This window comes from Lepisosteus oculatus, chromosome 1, assembly GCF_040954835.1.
Source record: "Lepisosteus oculatus isolate fLepOcu1 chromosome 1, fLepOcu1.hap2, whole genome shotgun sequence".
Classification (NCBI taxonomy): domain Eukaryota; kingdom Metazoa; phylum Chordata; class Actinopteri; order Semionotiformes; family Lepisosteidae; genus Lepisosteus; species Lepisosteus oculatus.
In genome coordinates, this window is record NC_090696.1 from 58438870 (window position 1) to 58456203 (window position 17334).

At 38.6% G+C, this 17334-nt stretch overlaps 1 protein-coding gene across 4 annotated transcripts in view; it reads right to left on the reverse strand.

Moving 5' to 3' along the window:
- bnc2 (basonuclin zinc finger protein 2) overlaps positions 1-17334 on the reverse strand; it is a 274475-nt gene that overhangs the window by 138702 nt on the left and 118439 nt on the right. The window contains exon 1 of one of the 4 annotated variants that reach the window (XM_015345267.2): positions 3402-3632. The exons of the other annotated variants lie outside the window; for them this stretch is intronic. Coding sequence (XP_015200753.1) covers positions 3402-3545 — 144 coding nt within the window. The 5' untranslated portion in view covers positions 3546-3632. Of the gene's footprint in view, positions 1-3401; positions 3633-17334 lie in introns of those variants that run through there. 4 annotated transcript variants of the gene reach the window in all.

Genomic DNA, 17334 nt, shown 5'->3' on the forward strand with positions numbered 1-17334 from the left:
TCAAAGACTCATCACCACATACAGATCCTTCTATTAGTAAGCCATATTCCAAAGGCTGAAGACTCAACCAAATGCTTTTCAGGACGATCACAAAAACAGACCTACGTATGACATAGCTCAACATAGCGTATAATGAGGTATCAAGACAGAAATTGACAAAAGTATAGAAAAACATCCAATCGTCACTTAGAGAGTTATTGCTTTTCATAAGTTTATTTTTGTGACTTCTTTTCATGGATTACTTTTCTGCCTCAGTATTTTTTTCTGTGGCTCATGGAACATCTGAAACTTAATTTAGCCGCTTGGAACTGTTTGAACTGTATCATATCAATCCTTACTTATCTTTTACCTCTACTGCAATTTGTTTCTGTGGTTTGTTTATATTGTGCCTGTAATAGCCATATTCAGCGTTGTTTTTGCATACAATAAATACAGGGTGTTAACTTAAGTGGACTTACATTACTGTTTTTCACTATTTTGCAACACTTCCGGCCTCAACAAAGGATGGACGAATATCACTGTTTGCCACTGAAAACTACTAATGTATAAAAATTATTTTGATGTTATCTCAAGCAGCAGACAATTTAATATCCAGAATACTGATCTCATTGTCTTCTCATTTGATTATTTTCCACCACTGCACTTAATTTACAAAACCATGTACATCACACATTTGTCTTTCTTTATATGAATGTTTTGTCAAAAAAACACTTCTTATTAATTGTTTATGTAATAAAGTTACTCCAGTGCCTTGCTTGTTCTTCTTAACATCAATCAACTGAGATTTTAGACTTCTCAAAATAGTTCTTCCTTTATTCCTAGACCTGCTATTTTAATCTTAATGTTTGTACTATTTATCTTGAATTTCACTCAAAGGCATGTTTGACACATAAAAGTTTGGCAAACAAATGTAAGTTAGGATACAAGTGGCACAAGAGAACTTTCAGGCTCAACTTATAATCAATTACCTAATATATTAATTCTCAATTATCTCAAACATTATTATTAAAAACAATCATTATTAAAATGTTTAAAGTGAACACAGTAGTGTCAAACCAATAACACAACAATCTTTGCTAGTATCTTCCTTACAGTCAAAAGTTTAGTGCAAAAAACAATGAGAATTGTTGTGCCTGCTCCTTGTCTGTTCAAATTTCCTCCCAATTTAAGCCACATCCTCTACCAAAAGAGCTGTATCTATGACACGCGTACCTCTTTTATTATGGAAATTCTGCTTGGGCTGGAAATAATCTGCTCATTCACACCAGCAGTTAATGGACGATTGTAACTGGCTGATACCCTACTGACCATCATTTGAATTGGTTTGATTGTAGGGTCCTCAAGCAACTCTCACTTCAAAAGAAAGTGGGAGGAACTTCTCTCGGTGGTTTATTGCAACCAGAGAGTTAAGATGATGTGATTTAAGACAAGACACAACATTTGTTTCCGCATGAGAAGGATGAAAGAGGTTCTACCATACAATGTTGGGCACGTTGGTAAAAAAAAAATGCTGCACTGCTTCTGATTTGAACGAAAAGAAAAGAAATCTCTTAGTACGAGAGTAGGAAAAGTCCTGGCATGCGGTCCAAGAGTTGGGATAAGCTCTTAGAGGGGGGTAAAGGGGGGGGGGGGGGTTGGGTGAAGCTCTTTCCTGAAAAATTCAAAGAGATTGGGGTCAGAGGCTGCGCTGGCACAGGGGCAAGGAGGCCTTGATCAAAACATCCTCTGCCACGAGAAACCTTCAGGTCTGGGAGCATCTCGTCCCTATTAAATACATGCAAATGATATGTAAAATGAGCTTAAAAATTGCATCTGTACTCAAGTGGGATTACTTGGAGCATTACCACGCTAATAAAATTTAATATATGCACAAACATTCTCAGTGTGTTTTTTTTTAAAGATCACATTTCAGCAGTGATAAAACTAAATGTACATACACACATGCATATATTCTCTCTCTTGGAGTCAAGGTCTCACCAGGAGGATTGTACTTTGCAAAGTACTGCAGTCCGTCCACTACAGCCTCTATACCACTGCTTGCTACACCTCTGCTATTTCCTATTTCCATTTTAGCCATCCAGACTCACGCGTTCCCCTACATGGCCCTCAGCCAGAATCTACACCCTGGCACAGCCTGTACAACTGCCAGACATCATCAGGCCCACAAGGGGACACCAACCAGGCACTCTTTGCAGAGACAAAAGAAACTGGCAACAAACATTTCATCATTTGTCTTCGGCACAATGATAGCACACAAAAGATGAACGCTGCCAGACTTCATTGCTATTTGTATCCTTTCCATTTTGTCATTTAAATTGGGTTTATTTCTCAGGATCTCTGTAAGTTTACGTCTCTTAACTTACTTTATTGAAGTGAAAGCTCCAGCTATAAGTCTCCTAAGTGAGAAAGATATGCATATAATGGTTTGTGAACAATTTGTGTCTGCTCCTCTGTAGAGTGCTTGTTAATTCTTGCCATTGCTCAATGGATATTTAAATTCACAGAGCTATCTACCACTGACAAAAACGAATTTGGGCTTTCTTGAGCACGTTATCAAATGTATTATAATTCTATCTTTCAATTCCTTTATTTTCCTTTCCCAGACTTACAACTCCAGAACCCCTTTGATGTTTCATTAAGGAATCAGGTGTGTATTGTACCTGGAAAAGCAATAGCATCTGTAGAGCATTCTGGCAAAGCTAAGGAGAGACTTGTCTTTTAAATGCATACAAATAGGTTATACGCAGATAAAATCAAAACCTGCAAACTACATTTTCATTAAGGATAACCACACACAGGATGAAGGAGAGCAATGACCTTCCTGAGACCTGCAAACCAACTTGAAAATGAAAAATAATGATAATGATTTACAAACATTTTAACAGCAGCTTTCAGACAATCTTGACATGCAGTACATCCCTTTAATAATAAACCATTAAATTAACTGGATATCCTTTAAGTTGCCCTCTTGGAAGCTCATTTAAATTCTCCACTCAGTCACACACAATCCACAAAGCATTACTGGTGGATTCAATGCAAAACCATAACAGGAACAGATCAGTATTAGAATCCACATTTTATGTTGAAAACTAAGAGCAAAAGTTTTTTCAGACAGTCTTCACAATATCCTTACCCATCTCCACATTGCCAGAACCGTTAACTAGTTGCCTTTCAAGTCATAAAAATAGAAATGAAACTAAAACATTAAAAACATGACTTTAAAAAAACTGACATTTGCACACTGCAAAAATAATGTTCCCTTTACACACTATTCTTTTCCCTTTAACTTGTTATTTTTTTTTAGGTTTCTATCAAACCCCCGCCGCCACCCGCCAAACAGCTTCTTAAAGCAACAAACTACTCCAGACGAATGAGGGAGTAAGAGTGGTAACATACGGTACCATGAGGTGCTGTGGCCTCCCAGTCAGTGGTGTACAGTTAACAGATCCCTGCCGGCCTCCAGGCAGCCTGCTCAGAAACACTGCTCTGGGGAAATCTGGCAGTGCACACATGCAAGAGGCAGCTTCAACTTGACTGTGGCACATTCCTCCACACACACCCCCTCCTCCTTCCCCATTCCCTTCTCTCTCTCACTCCTGATATCTCCCAATCTCATTTGGCGTGTGTCTTGTCATATTTTCTTCAGCTGCTAATTATTTGGGCTATGTTTTTTTTTTTAAAGTCACAGTTTAGGAAAAGTGAAATCCTTCTGAGTGACTGTCACACCATATCAGCTTCAGACTGAGTTTCTCCCTCACGCCACCCCCACCCCCTTCCTTAAGTGTTCCTTCTTGTGACGGTCTCTCTCTCTTATCCTCTCTCCCTAACTCACTAACCCTCCCTACCTCAGCTCCTCAAACTCCCCTGGAGGACTCCACGCACTTGTGGCAATAAAACATTCATGCGACTTGGAATCTGAACACAATGCAATTTCCCTAGTTTAACCTGAAAGGAATGCACTAGTCACAACAGACTACATCATACTGCCATTAAGGCCTGCCAAGGAACTGCTTTTTTGGCTGCGCTTGGCCGCCTCTGACGGGAAAGAAAAAAAACGTACAAAGACCCACACACGCAGAGTTTGCTCAGGGGCCACTTCTGCTTCCTCCTCCACCTTCCCCCTTACACTACGCCCTGGGCTGGGCTGTTGCGGTGACCCTTTGCCCGGCCCCAGCAATGTCACAGCCTTGTGATGCATGTGTCACTTCTCTGTACTCTCGGCCGCCCAGCACAAACTGCAGAGTCACTGTGGTTCAAACCACAGTGGAGGGCACACAGCACTCAGATGACACTGTGCTGTGTCCAGACCTTGAAACATCTTGAAACATCTCTGTCTACCGTCTCTGATTCCAGTCTGCTGTGGTTTTGAGGATGGTGTGCCTTGTATATCCTCCCATATACATATTTCTTTGGAATTGTAAGCTACACAAAAGAACAGAGACAGAGACCATGATCCAAATGAAAGTGGCAACAACACTGATAGTAAAAGGAAGTGGATTTTTGATTACTTCATTTACTGAAAACTTTAGATTTTTTTCCCCTCATTCAGAGAGCTGTCCTTTTTCCAGATACTCTTGTGAAGTGTACTGTATACTGTATGTCTGTTGTTATTTATGGGGAGAAGTACTATTCTAGAACGAATACACACAATCCAGAGTGAAACAGGTTTCTGAACTCCTTCGGCTAAAAGCCAATCTGTGGAAGTGGTGCTAGTGCAAACCTTTATCACTCAGTCGTGAATTCTGCAGAGAAATGAAATGTGTTTTGTCTGGTAACAGTAACTTGATGAGGCTTTCCATTCCATTCATTAGCTTTCACAAAATCAGAGTATAATCAAGGCAAGAAGTGTTTCATTTGTTGTCTTAGAAACTTTGATCTAGCATTGTCTTAGGAATTTTGAATTGTGAAAGTCAGGATACTGGGATTGAAGAGCCCTGTTACTATATATGAGCTCTGAGGTAATATCACTCATCACAATGGTATCTATACTAAAGCAGGTCTCCCTGAAGACTGTGGGTCAATAATTGGCCACCAGGTGGGAGTTGTTCAAGCTGAACTAGAGGGGCCATCTCTTTAACCAGCTCAGGTCTTGTGGATAAACAGCCAGACCAATTGTGTTGCTATAACAAGGACATTGAAATATACCAAACTAAAGCAGAGGTAAAAAACAGATCTATAACCTGAAGGACATGTGCACATAGCTATTTGTACAGACCATGCAGACAAATCACTCTCACTCATTCTCTGTATACTGTATATACAACAATGTTCTGTTATTTCAAATACAGTATATTATTTTACTGTACTCACCTTAGCTCCACTGTAAGCTTAATAATACATAAACTACTTGCAAGACTTAGCGCTTACACAGATTAAATGTCTGAGCATCTGATGTTTCAACAACACTGAAATTTAATGTAATTAGCATACGGTTGCTAGCAATTTGCTGTAATGTTTTTTTCTTCATTTACTCAACTAATTAATATGTCATCATAAGAATGTGTGTCAATTAAAAGTCATTTCCAGTTGTGTTATGTTCAGTTCAATAATTATGTAATGGGTCGGTGTGAATGAGTGTGAGTGGGTTTGCGTGTGTCTCTGTGAATGAATGGGAATGTTTCATCTGTTGGGATTTTCCTTAGTCAGTGATGCAGAGGCACAGAGTAGTGCAGTTTAAAAGCTGGAGAGAAGAAAGAAAAAAAAGTCTTTTAGAAGACAAATGAGTTTTCTTCATATTTTCATTTCTAGACTACATAGGAGAGACATTGTAAAGAAAGAGCAAAACCCCAAAATATTTCTCTTGCAACCTGTTTACAGAATAATTATGGAAAAAATGTTCTTTAAAACAATTTCCCAAGACCTCAAAAAAATACTGATTTCTGTAGAAAAAAATCCATATCATGCTAGTTCATGTAAGGTTTTGTTTGTATAATTCAAAACCGGTGTGGCTAAAAACAACACAAGTAAGATGGATTGCCTTAAATGCTTAATTAGAAAAAAAATGTTTATCAAGTCTACCCAGTCTCTACACCATTCAATTAATTGATATTCAAATGTGCAAACAAAAAATAGCGCTGGTGCCCAAATTTTTATTTTATTTCAAAGTACTTGTGGCATTTTACTAAGTGAAATCTAAGGTAATTGCTTAGCACTTTTACAGCACTTACAGCATTTCTAACATATCAGAAAAATTCAAAGTTCAGTTCTGTACATACGGTTCAGTACCTCACCAAATTAGCAATTACTATATTCCCAATTAGCTTCACAGCAAGAGATCTTATTTATTCTTTCTTTATTTTCACTTTACTAATTAATGTTAATAAAGCCTTCCTCCACTCCACATACAGTATGGGGTTCTGGTTACCTGAACAAGAGATTTGACCTGACCCGAACTCAGCACAAATGTTTTGAATGGTCGTTATGAGAACCATTCTATGTATCTGTGAATGTGGTACATAAAAGGTATCTACACCTCATGAAATCATGTGCAGTAAATAGATTAAAAAAATGCTTTGTGAACTGAGAGCAGAACACTTTTTCTTAATAAACAAGGCCATATGCAGTCGGCCAGGGTGATATCGCAAAAGGAAGGCGAGCCAGCAATTCCTTTCTGAATGTTTTCAGCTGGAATGGATGCAGACATTTCTGCTAGCTGCTGGATGTCTGCTAAACGTACTTTTTTAAAGTCTCTGGGATGTTTGAGTGTGAGTTTGAACAGCACATCTCTTCATCTTAACATGGGGTGTGTCCTGTCCATTCTCTGACATCTTCCTCAATAAGCTTTGCAGATAGTATAGGTCAGCCATGATCTACTATTCTTAGCAAATTTACCTTGGTACATGTCCATCCATCCTTTTTCTAAACATTTAATCCAATACAGGGTCCTGGGGGAGTCAGATCCCATCTCTGCAAGCAATGGGCACAATACAATGGTGACCTGTGCAGGTCACCAGTCCATTGCAGGGCGCAAACAGACACAGACATTCCTCACACTCACTCCTGGGCTGGTTTTCCCAGAAGCCAATTTAACCTACAGTACCAGTATGTCTTTGGATTGTGGGAGGAAACCAGAGCATCTAGGAGTAACCTACACAAACACAGGGAGGACATATTGTACAGATACAGATAGTACCCCAGGTCTGGAATTGAGTCCAGGGCCTCAGTGCTGTGAGGCAACAAAGCCAACCACTGCGTCTCCATGCTACCACCTTGGTACATTTCAGGACATAATTGAGTTTTCAAAATACAAGTCTCTACATTCCTACTGGTTTCGTAAACAAAGCCATCAGCTCCAGCTTACTTTTATACAGTACTTTCTTTTCTCCATTTTTTAAATAGCTATTGGGTCTAAGGTATTAAGGTCAATAGTACAAAACTTAAGACACGCAAGCTTTCATGATCGGCACATGTATTTCAAATTGTGGCAAAGTTGGACCACGAGCAGCAGTGTGACTTTCACTAGCTTAGCACAAGAAAACAGGGCTGCCTGTGTGTGGCCTGGACAGCCTGGACAGCCAGAGATGAGAGAGGGTGTGTAGAAGGAGGAGAGAAGAAGGGGGGGTAGGGGCGTTGTTAGAGAGAAAATGAGCCTAGCAGCACAACAGCAAAAAGGAGGCAGCTGGCCTGAGCTGCTAATTCAGCGCTTTAACAAATCAATGCCACTTGAAGAGTACAATGCGAGCCCTAGCTGGCTAGACATCAGGGGACCAGGGGGAAAATGCATTCTCAAGTATTTCGCATTAAGAGGGAATAATGTGTTAATTTATAACTCTTCGCCCTATACACTTGGATTATCCATCTGTGTCAGCCATTTGACTTTTTAAATTCATCAAAGAAAGAACACAAGGAGAGATAGCCAGCAAAAAGGAGGACTTCCCCACAACGTGTGGTGGTAGTGGGATGTGGGTATTAAGGAATAGCCTTGTATTAAATATAAATAAATAAATAAAGCCCCCCTCTTTCCCCTTCAGCACTGTCCACTGCAGTCATGGTGCATTCCTCGTGACATTCCCCATCTCCCCCCCGCCCCAACCACCACTATCCCCAGGTTCAATTGCCAGCCTTTGACTGATTGCACACGGTGCCATCAGTCAACTTGTGACAAGGCACTGGGAAAAATACAGAGGATCTGTCTCAGCCAAGCCTACCATCATCAGAATTTACTTTAGGAAACTTGGTCAATTCCCTGGGTTCTCCCATGGGCACAGAGGGTAGAGAAAAGCTGCTGACGTCTAAGCCAGAATTAACGTGAAACTCTGTCAGAGACTACTGCTCATACACACGCCCAGCTCCACACAATTAGGTGCAACTTTAAAGGTACCAGAGCGGTGATCCCACAAGAGTTAGAAACCCAGCTGCCAACTCAAATTCTCAGCCAGTCTCGTCTCATTATCTTTTTTTTCCTCGTTCGGTTGAATTTGCAGTTTGCTATTTCTCAAACATATCGGATTTGGAGTGGGGGCATGAGGTGACCTTCTTTTCACAGGTCACAAGTATCGCTCTGCACGTTTGACAGATGTTTGTCTATCTTTCAAACTAGACCAAGTCATTAAAACATTAACACCACAGAGAATGTTTTTAGAACAACTACAAAGAAAGTTTATTTAAATATTTTTTGGCAAGAGCTTTTTTGCAGGCCACAATCAGTTCAAAGAGGATTTGGCGAGGGGTGACACTGGAAAAGAACTTTAGGAAGGAAGCTGATCTCGATTCAGGGTTCAGAAAGTACTCCCTAAACCTTTCTAACAATAATGCACCATTTAAGACTAACAGATTAATGTTAATTAACTTGAGTCCTACTAAATACAGCATCAAATTTGTATACTATAAACATTTTAGAAGTTTAACAGTCTTAAATTGTGTTAAAGACAAAGTGTGACTTAAACACCACTGCTGAAATACAAAACAGTTGAAAAAAGCTTTCATTTTATAGTTTAAGAAAATAAGAAAATCAGTAGCCTGTACCACACCCTCCCAAATCTTTGGGTAGAGAAGTGCCTCAAACATTCTTCTCTTTGATCCATTTAATATTCAACATTTCTTAAAATCTTTAACATTCTTGCTGCTAAACCTTACAAAAACATTGTTTTGATAAATTACCCTGTATTCATCTTAAAATAAAAAAATGAAAAAAAAAATCTGATTCTGAATCTGAATCAAACAAGGGCCCTTGAGTTCAGAATTCAGAATTTATTAAACAGTTATACATACTCAATCTAAAAAGCCTAAAACTATGTGATTGATTTCCATCATTTCTGTGTCTCCAGGGCATCCAGGAAGAAGAAACATAGGCAGTGGTGACTTGGCTGTATTGACAAGGTCAGTAAATAGATTAAAAAACAATGCCCCTACTTCAGCCCTCACACCTGAAGAAGGCTCCACGGCCGAAACATTGTGTTTTCTTTCTTCTTTTTTTCAGCATGGAATAAACCTATTACTTGTTCCTTTGCAGCCTACGCATGCTGACGCAGCTACCCACCTGAACTACTAATGCCCCTACTTGGCTGACACACTGCCGAAAAGCTCAAAAAGAACGTCACTTAACAGAAAAAGTGACACTCTCACCACAAAATGGTGTCTGCTATGGCCCTTTGTTCCTTTCTTAAAAATTACAAAGCGTTCCTTAACCCTTTACAAACAGCCAAAAATATTTATAAAGAGGCCAATTTCCCAAAAATAAAAGTCAAGCTTATCATTCATCTATCGATCCATTTTCTAATCACTTTATCCAATTTAGAGTCGCAGGGTTGCCAAAGCCTATCTCAGCAAGCAATGGGTACAATCTGGGTTATATTTATACGTTTATATAAGTCTGATAATGTTTGTTCATGTCATAGTTCCCCAAAAGAAAACACACATTTTTTTAGCTCAGACTTTCTTTTTAACCTGGAACAGCTTCTTCTGAGATAACCAGGCTCAAGAATCTGTCCCTTCATGTAGCAGTGAAGAAGTGCATGTACAGTACTACAATGTAGGACAATTAAAAGTACTGTGGAATAGCTACCACAACACTTCATATTGGCTGCTAATGTATAGTTTCTGTAATTTTGATCATAATTAAAAATGACTAAATGAAAAATTTGGTTTCTACTTATCCAAGCTAAGCTGTATTAACAAATATTAATATTAGAACTCATTAGTGAAACCCTGAATAGACTGTTGATAACTGTTGACAAATGAGTCTAAGATGCTAAAGAGTTTAGCAGAACAGTGTAAGAAAAATAAGTTTTTTAATAATATCTTAATTAAAATTATTCAATTGATATCTGTGATGACCTTCAATGCCCCTCTTTAGTTTAGAACAGTTGTTCATTAACGTTGGGTGAAAAGACAGCCAAATATGAAAATGTATAAGTGTGTTTGTGGTATTCTTAATGGATGTCAGAGTTGTCAGAACTGTAGGCCTTTGAAGGACTTACCAAAGACAGATCAATTCATGAAAAGATGTGAGAATTATGAAACAAAACCCATCATAGTACATCATAATTACTTGTGCAGCTTCAAGCACATATAATTCTAGCTGCAGCAACAGAACTGTTTCTACATTGTTAAAAGTTTTGTAAAAATGAACACTTTTTACCACCTGAGGCCAAATATTCACAAAGAAAGGTTCATACTGTACATCCAAGGAAATCTGAAATACTCTGTCATCAAGTGTGATCTAAGACAATATAGCCATTATATGAAAGTGTCTGTCTATTATATCATGCAGGTACTGTAAGTAGTTTAAGATTTATAGCACTTGAAAGAATTATGCTTATATCCTGTATTCTGTATTGCAAATTCACCAAAAACACTATCACCACAAATATAAATCTCAATTCAAGAAGCTACTGAGAAAGATAGTCCTTGTTAACCTTTTTGGGTGTTTGCCCTGTGCAGTAAATCAACCATAGTTAGTCACAGTAAACAATAGCACTCTTGACATTATTTAATATAGAAAACAATAACTGTAAATCCACTGCATGCTTTGTTCAGGTAAACTGAGACAGCTACTACTGTACCTTAACACCACCTGCCTCCAGTGCTGTTAAACCAATGACATGAATTATTGGGTTTTAAAGAGCCAGATTTCCTTGCCAAGGTAAGAAAAATAGATTCTTGCCTACAATTTTCTAAAGCTTGTCAAAAGCAATCAATAAGTAAAAAAGAAAACAAGACAAACGGTGACATAATGTAACATGTTAATTAAAATAAGTTATTTAAAAAGTGTATTTTGTTCATTGGACCTGCACTTAGAAAAGCTACACAATAAACAAGTAATTATTCTAGAACAACTGTTTTCTTTCCAATTATACATGACTGTAAGATTGAAAGCTGGTTAAATACTGTTGACAATTATGAACTGGGGTCTTTTTTCATCTTTTGGCCATACACAGCTAAACATGTGTGCCACAGTATTTGGAAGGGAACTGTCCCAGGCAGACAAATGAGCCTTTCTATTCCTGTCTGCCCTGGTCTCCACTATGATTATGCCATACTTTTCCCTAATGTAAACCATCTATTCTTATCATTCCAGTACAGTTAATCCCTCCTCCCTTCTGCTTCCACCTGAGGGGGTTAAAGGAGAAGAGCACATTTGTGACTTGTCAGTGACATATAATACCCAGGGTCCTTCAGGCAATCAACTTTTACTTGACATGTATTTGCTCATCACAGGACCCGCATTACTACTGGGAAAATGAAGAAAAACCTAAATTAACACTTGACATTCAATATGGTCAAGTCCGTAATTGGCTGGGCTTCCTGAGAAAGCAATTTTCTATTCCCCAAACTCTGCGCGTGTCATGTGTGGAGTGCAGCTCTTGGCCATCAGCGCTGTCCCTCACTTGCTCTAATGAGAGCGGATGAATTAGTGCTACGTGACACGATTTGAGCAGGGCCTCCCTCCTCCCCACCCCCGCTCCCTCTTCCCTCCCGTAGCGACAGGCGTCTGGCAGCAAAAAAAGCCACAGAGAAAGCCTCCTCCTCAGCCCCACCACGAATGTCATGTTATATTCCCAGTTTTATCATCATCCTCTATATTATTGATACATCAACACACTGAAATTGAACCATTAGACTGACTCAATCATAACTGAGTTTCCAAACATCACCTTGAAGCTCACAGATTTGTTAGGGAGTTTGTAGAATTAAATCAGTAAAAAGAACTACTCATAAAAAAAAACATTCAGAGACTCAAAAGTACACTGTTATTTAAAACTTTTTGTTCTCCTTTTTAGATTACTATTATGCTATTAATATAGTCATGTCTATGCTTTGTACCCTGCAGTACATCTGCTAACTAAAAAACGTCTGATATTACACACATTAGATATATATTATATCAAATGTTACAGTGCTGTTATTCAGGTTTTAGTGATGCAGTATATTCTCTATCCTCTTCTGCAGAAACAGTAGGAATTTCACAGAATTCATACAAACAAAAAGACTGAATGTCTGAAAGAGAGGAGTGAAAGGGGCTAGTCTTAAATTCCAGCCTTTAAATTCTTAAGATTTAAGGGGTCTAAAAGGTAGAAATGTTGTATGCTGCTCAAAGACACACCACCGGGCTCAATAAACTGTTTTGCGCAACAAAACACCAGGCAGTTTTTACCAAGTCCATGATACAGCCAAGTGACAAGGTGTAAAATATTGGATTTGAAAAAAATACACATGATGAAAAACGTGAGTCCTTCAAGACATAACTAATGCATTAAACATCTTATAAAAATTTAATAGTTCTCACATGCACACTCTTCAGGAGTACGGACAAACTTCTTAAAATCAGATTTGAAATAATGCAGGTTATACTGCTAAGCTGCAGGAGCCCAAGCATCTCTTATGTTTGTCAAATGTTTTGTACAGACTCCTGGAAAAAACCTTTTCTGCCACATGACAGTTTTGTTTTTAACGTTTTTCTTAAAGCAAGCACCTGTAAATACTCCACAGCATGTATTTGTTCTGTGCTTAAAGTGGAAACTACCCATCAGTTTTGAGGTAAAAAGTAAAACCCCTCCTGCTTCTCAAGGACCAACTAATAAGAACGACGGAGCTCTTCATTCAAAATACTGAGATGCTTATGAGGATCCCTGTGACACAGCCCTTCTCGTTTCTCTCTTTCTGATAACACGGACAACACAGAACTGGAGCAAACCCTGTACACTGGCCCCTTGCTATAGCTAAACTGCTAGCTTCTGACATTGCATTTCTGCTATGTAGATTGTGACTAAAACTCTTTGTGTGTAAAACATACTTAGATGTTAAACAAATTTCTGAGAAATCAGACAATTATGTATTATGGTATCGTCTTAAGGCACCACTGAACCTCCAGGCCTTCAGGACTTATTACACTGTTCTGTTCACAGGGGTTTTAATTTTCACTCACTGAAGGTTAGGTTCCAATCCAGGTAATACCAAGTGTGCAGAGATTATTGGTCCCAGCTTTGCCATTTACTCATGTTTTTAAGAAGAAATTTGGTGTCTGTGCTTGGTTGAGGAACCAATGGTGCAAAGCTACCATCTGTGGGATTATGACTGAATGTCTTTAAGTCAGAATCCACCCTAAAAGATCCTGTACACTAGACCAGAGGGAGATATTACCTCCTAACCAAAGTATCTGAAAGATTCCACAAAGATGCCTGTAAGGGATTTTTACCCATTCGCAATGATATGTCCTAGGAACAGTTACAAATGAGAGGAGCCCGTTTGGCCTATCTGGAGATTGAGAAGCTTCAAGTCTCACAAGACACAAACTAAAATTAAAAAGAAGGACTTGATTGTACACACTTCTCTCCGCATTCTCATGTGCACTGAAGCTAAACACACTGAACACAGATTAGCACTGCTCAACTTCAAAAAAAGTCTTAAAGCAGCTTTTCTTTCTAGAGCTTAATATCATATCCTGGAGTGTGTGTGTACATTCCATATATTATTCTTTAAAAGGACATAAAATACAGGGATCACAACACTGATGTCAGTGAAGTTACTGTTCGTAATACCCACTGCCTTGGCCTACTCCATCGAGTAGGAGCTGAAGCAGGCGTTCAGGAGGAAAACTGTTATTAAATCTACAGGCATGTGAAAGCTAGAAGTTGCCCATATTTTTGAAGGTACTCATTTGGTCCCGGGGGACTGTTTCCTGCATGTAGCTATCCTTTGAACTGCATTATACAGCACATCTTTCCAACGATAATAGGTTGAGATGAAGGGCTACACCACACATGCAGGTGCACTGGCCAATCTAAAACTGCCCTGTCTCCCACCTCATGAGAGTGGGCAGCCACAGCTCAAAGAGCACGATCATGTGTATCCCTGGGGGTTGGGGGTAGATGGCAGATAACATTATCACTGACCTCTTGCCCTCCCCTATTCCTAATTATATTGGACAGTTCATTTTAAGTCCTTCAAAATTGGCAAATGAAGTAATCTGTGAACAAATGGGTAGCATGCATTCCCAGGACAACAATATGTAGTGTTATTTGATAATTTATGTTAAACTGCTCTTTGGGCTTCATCACGTTCATGTTTGTTTATTTGACTGTTTCCTTCCCTGTAGAGTAAAGATTTCACATCTAATTAAAATTATCTTTTAAAAATGTTCAGAATCATTCATGAAAATCACAAACTTTAAAAGTAACCTGACCAGATTTATGAAGATTTCATGTTCCTTTCTTAAGCAAAGACCTTTTTCATTAGTACAGAAGAAGCATGCATTGCACTGAAATGCTATAATCCTGATTGTATAGAAAGTATAAACACATTAAATAGTAGTGTGGAAACAAATACTGGAAGCCCATCATTTAAGTTACATACAGTATGACTGTGTTTACCCTGAGAAGCTTAACATGAATATAATGAATATAATATTTTATCTACACTGTATTTATCCATCAGTAAGTATCTATATAGCAGTATCCTCAAAACAAAAAGCTGAAGTTAAAGGTTTTCTTTTCAGGCTACAACCTACGCCTAATTACAACCAAGTCTCCCTATTGAAAAGCCAGTATACCCTTCCCCTGTTATAAAGGACTTTGTCCCCCAGACTATCAGACGACTCTAATTGTGCCATTGTAATATATGTACATGCATTCTAATCTTCTGAACGAGAGCTGCAGTTGAACATGTACAATAATTGACTCCCAGCACTGCATCCTTAATGAAAAAAGAGCTCTGCCAGTCAGCAAGTAAAACCTGTTAGAAGCAGCCGGACGCAAACAACAAAGAGACATCAGTTCCTCACAGAAAGTGCTTCCAAAGCCAGCTGTTCACCTTGGCATTGTCTGTGGCTTAGCTGACCCCCAACACCACAGCTCTCACAGACTTCCCAATTAAAGTAACCCAAGACAGGAGGCTGCTTTGCACTGGGTCCACTCACAACATGTGAAAATTAGTTTACATTAAATAACATATATAATAGAAAATGTGCTTTTCTAGAGATATTTTATGTGTTTGTCCCATATGAATACTAATCCGCTTGTAATAATCACAAGCATTTTTAAATTACACCTTTTAAACCACTATGAAGCCAGCTATCAATTAAAGGCACTATATAAATTCATACTGTACTGTACATGCTCAATACCATTCTCCTTAGAAACAGGAACAATTTCCTGAAAAGACTGATCAGATGCATTGCGAAACGTAATCCGTCCATCAGCACTTTTATCTGTCTTCAGTCTAGATCCATTTACTATTGCCAAAAGCCAAGGTGCTTATTAATCACAATTATTTGTATAAGCTCAACTGCTATCAAGGAGCACTGAAGACATCTATCTGGAAAACTGCCCTCCAGTTACCATTAGTGTATAATACATGAATCCCAGTTTAGAATAAGGGACAAACCAAAGGCTAATATCAGGTATAATCGAGGCAGAAAATTACTCTGCATTTTGTTGTTGAATGTAAGAGCTCACTGCACAGTATATAAACAAGACATTTTTCATCCAAGCATAAATATGCACGCTTAAGGTGTAAATACTTATACGTTCGAAATTTTAAAAATGTCAAAACAAAATAAAGAAACAAAAAAAAATTATAAAACAAAAATAAAAAGGCATTATCATAATAGCCAGCAGTTTTGGGGGGGACTGTGATCTCAAAAGCCGACGTGCCAATAAACGCGAATACAGATTTGCAAACGTAAAAAAGGATTTGCATTTTTTGCTAGCTTGATGTCCTCTGTGTGTGAAAAAGAAACAAAACTGTGTAATTACATTTGCTGCATAAGGAAAAATATTTGCTTGTGGTTGAATAAAATGCAAATCATGATTAAACCAAGGTGGTCTAGTTAAGATATGGTATACGCAAATATCCAGCAAGCACAATATACATATGTTTAACCTGGAAAACTAATACTACGTTTTCTTCCAATAAAAATTAATATAATCAGAACTACTACGAACCACACAGAATGATAAAGCTGTCCACCCACGTGGTTTAAATGTTCATAATGCACATTCAGGACTACTGAAAGAGTGAGAAATGTTAAAACTAAACCCCAGAACCACAAAAACAGCTACAGATCTTTGATTTGAGAAACAAAATTCACTGATACACGAATACAACTAACTTTTGTCCAAAAAAATAATTCTTCTTAGGGTCAATAAAAAATATAATGGTTCTGAATGAAAAAAACTGCAGGTCACAGGTGGACAATATCCAGTAAAACATTACTTAAATCTGCACCAAAGTTTAATTTAATACCAGGAGTGTTGAAGTTTGTATTAAGGTGCTTGGTTACAGAAAATGACGTAAATGTTTCTTGATGGTTGTTGGCATCATGGCTAAATGAGTGCCAGATGCTATTGTTCATCAGCCTTAGGAACAGGAAGAAAAATCCAAAATCACTCAAATTTGAAGATGTTAGAACAGAAAAAAAAACTAAAGAAAAGCAAAAGGAATGTCACAGCTGCGTTGACACAGCAGCCCTCAGCCGGCGGATACTGCAGTATGACATGCCTGCAAACGTTCCTCTGCAGCATCTCGACTCAAACAAACTGCTCAGTTGTAATGTAAACTGTTAATCTCTGGCTTTTCTCCCTGCTCTCTCCTCCATCTCGTTATCAGTGCACAGAAACTGCGAAGCAGGGAGTGGTGGTGTCTGCTGGCGCACAGTTTCTCCTGCACCCTCACCTTGACTTAAAGCACACATCCACAGCAGAGAACTAAGCTCCCCTAATCTCTTAACTGTGTGCGTTTTTAGTCAGTGATGAGGGATTCTCTCCCGTCTTCCTCTTTTAAAGCTGAGCTTTGGCAGCATTTTTGCTTTGATAGCAATCGTACTGATACATACCCCACCCTTAGTTCCACTGCAGAGGACTCAATAGACAAGCACCCTTGACTGCACTGACTGCA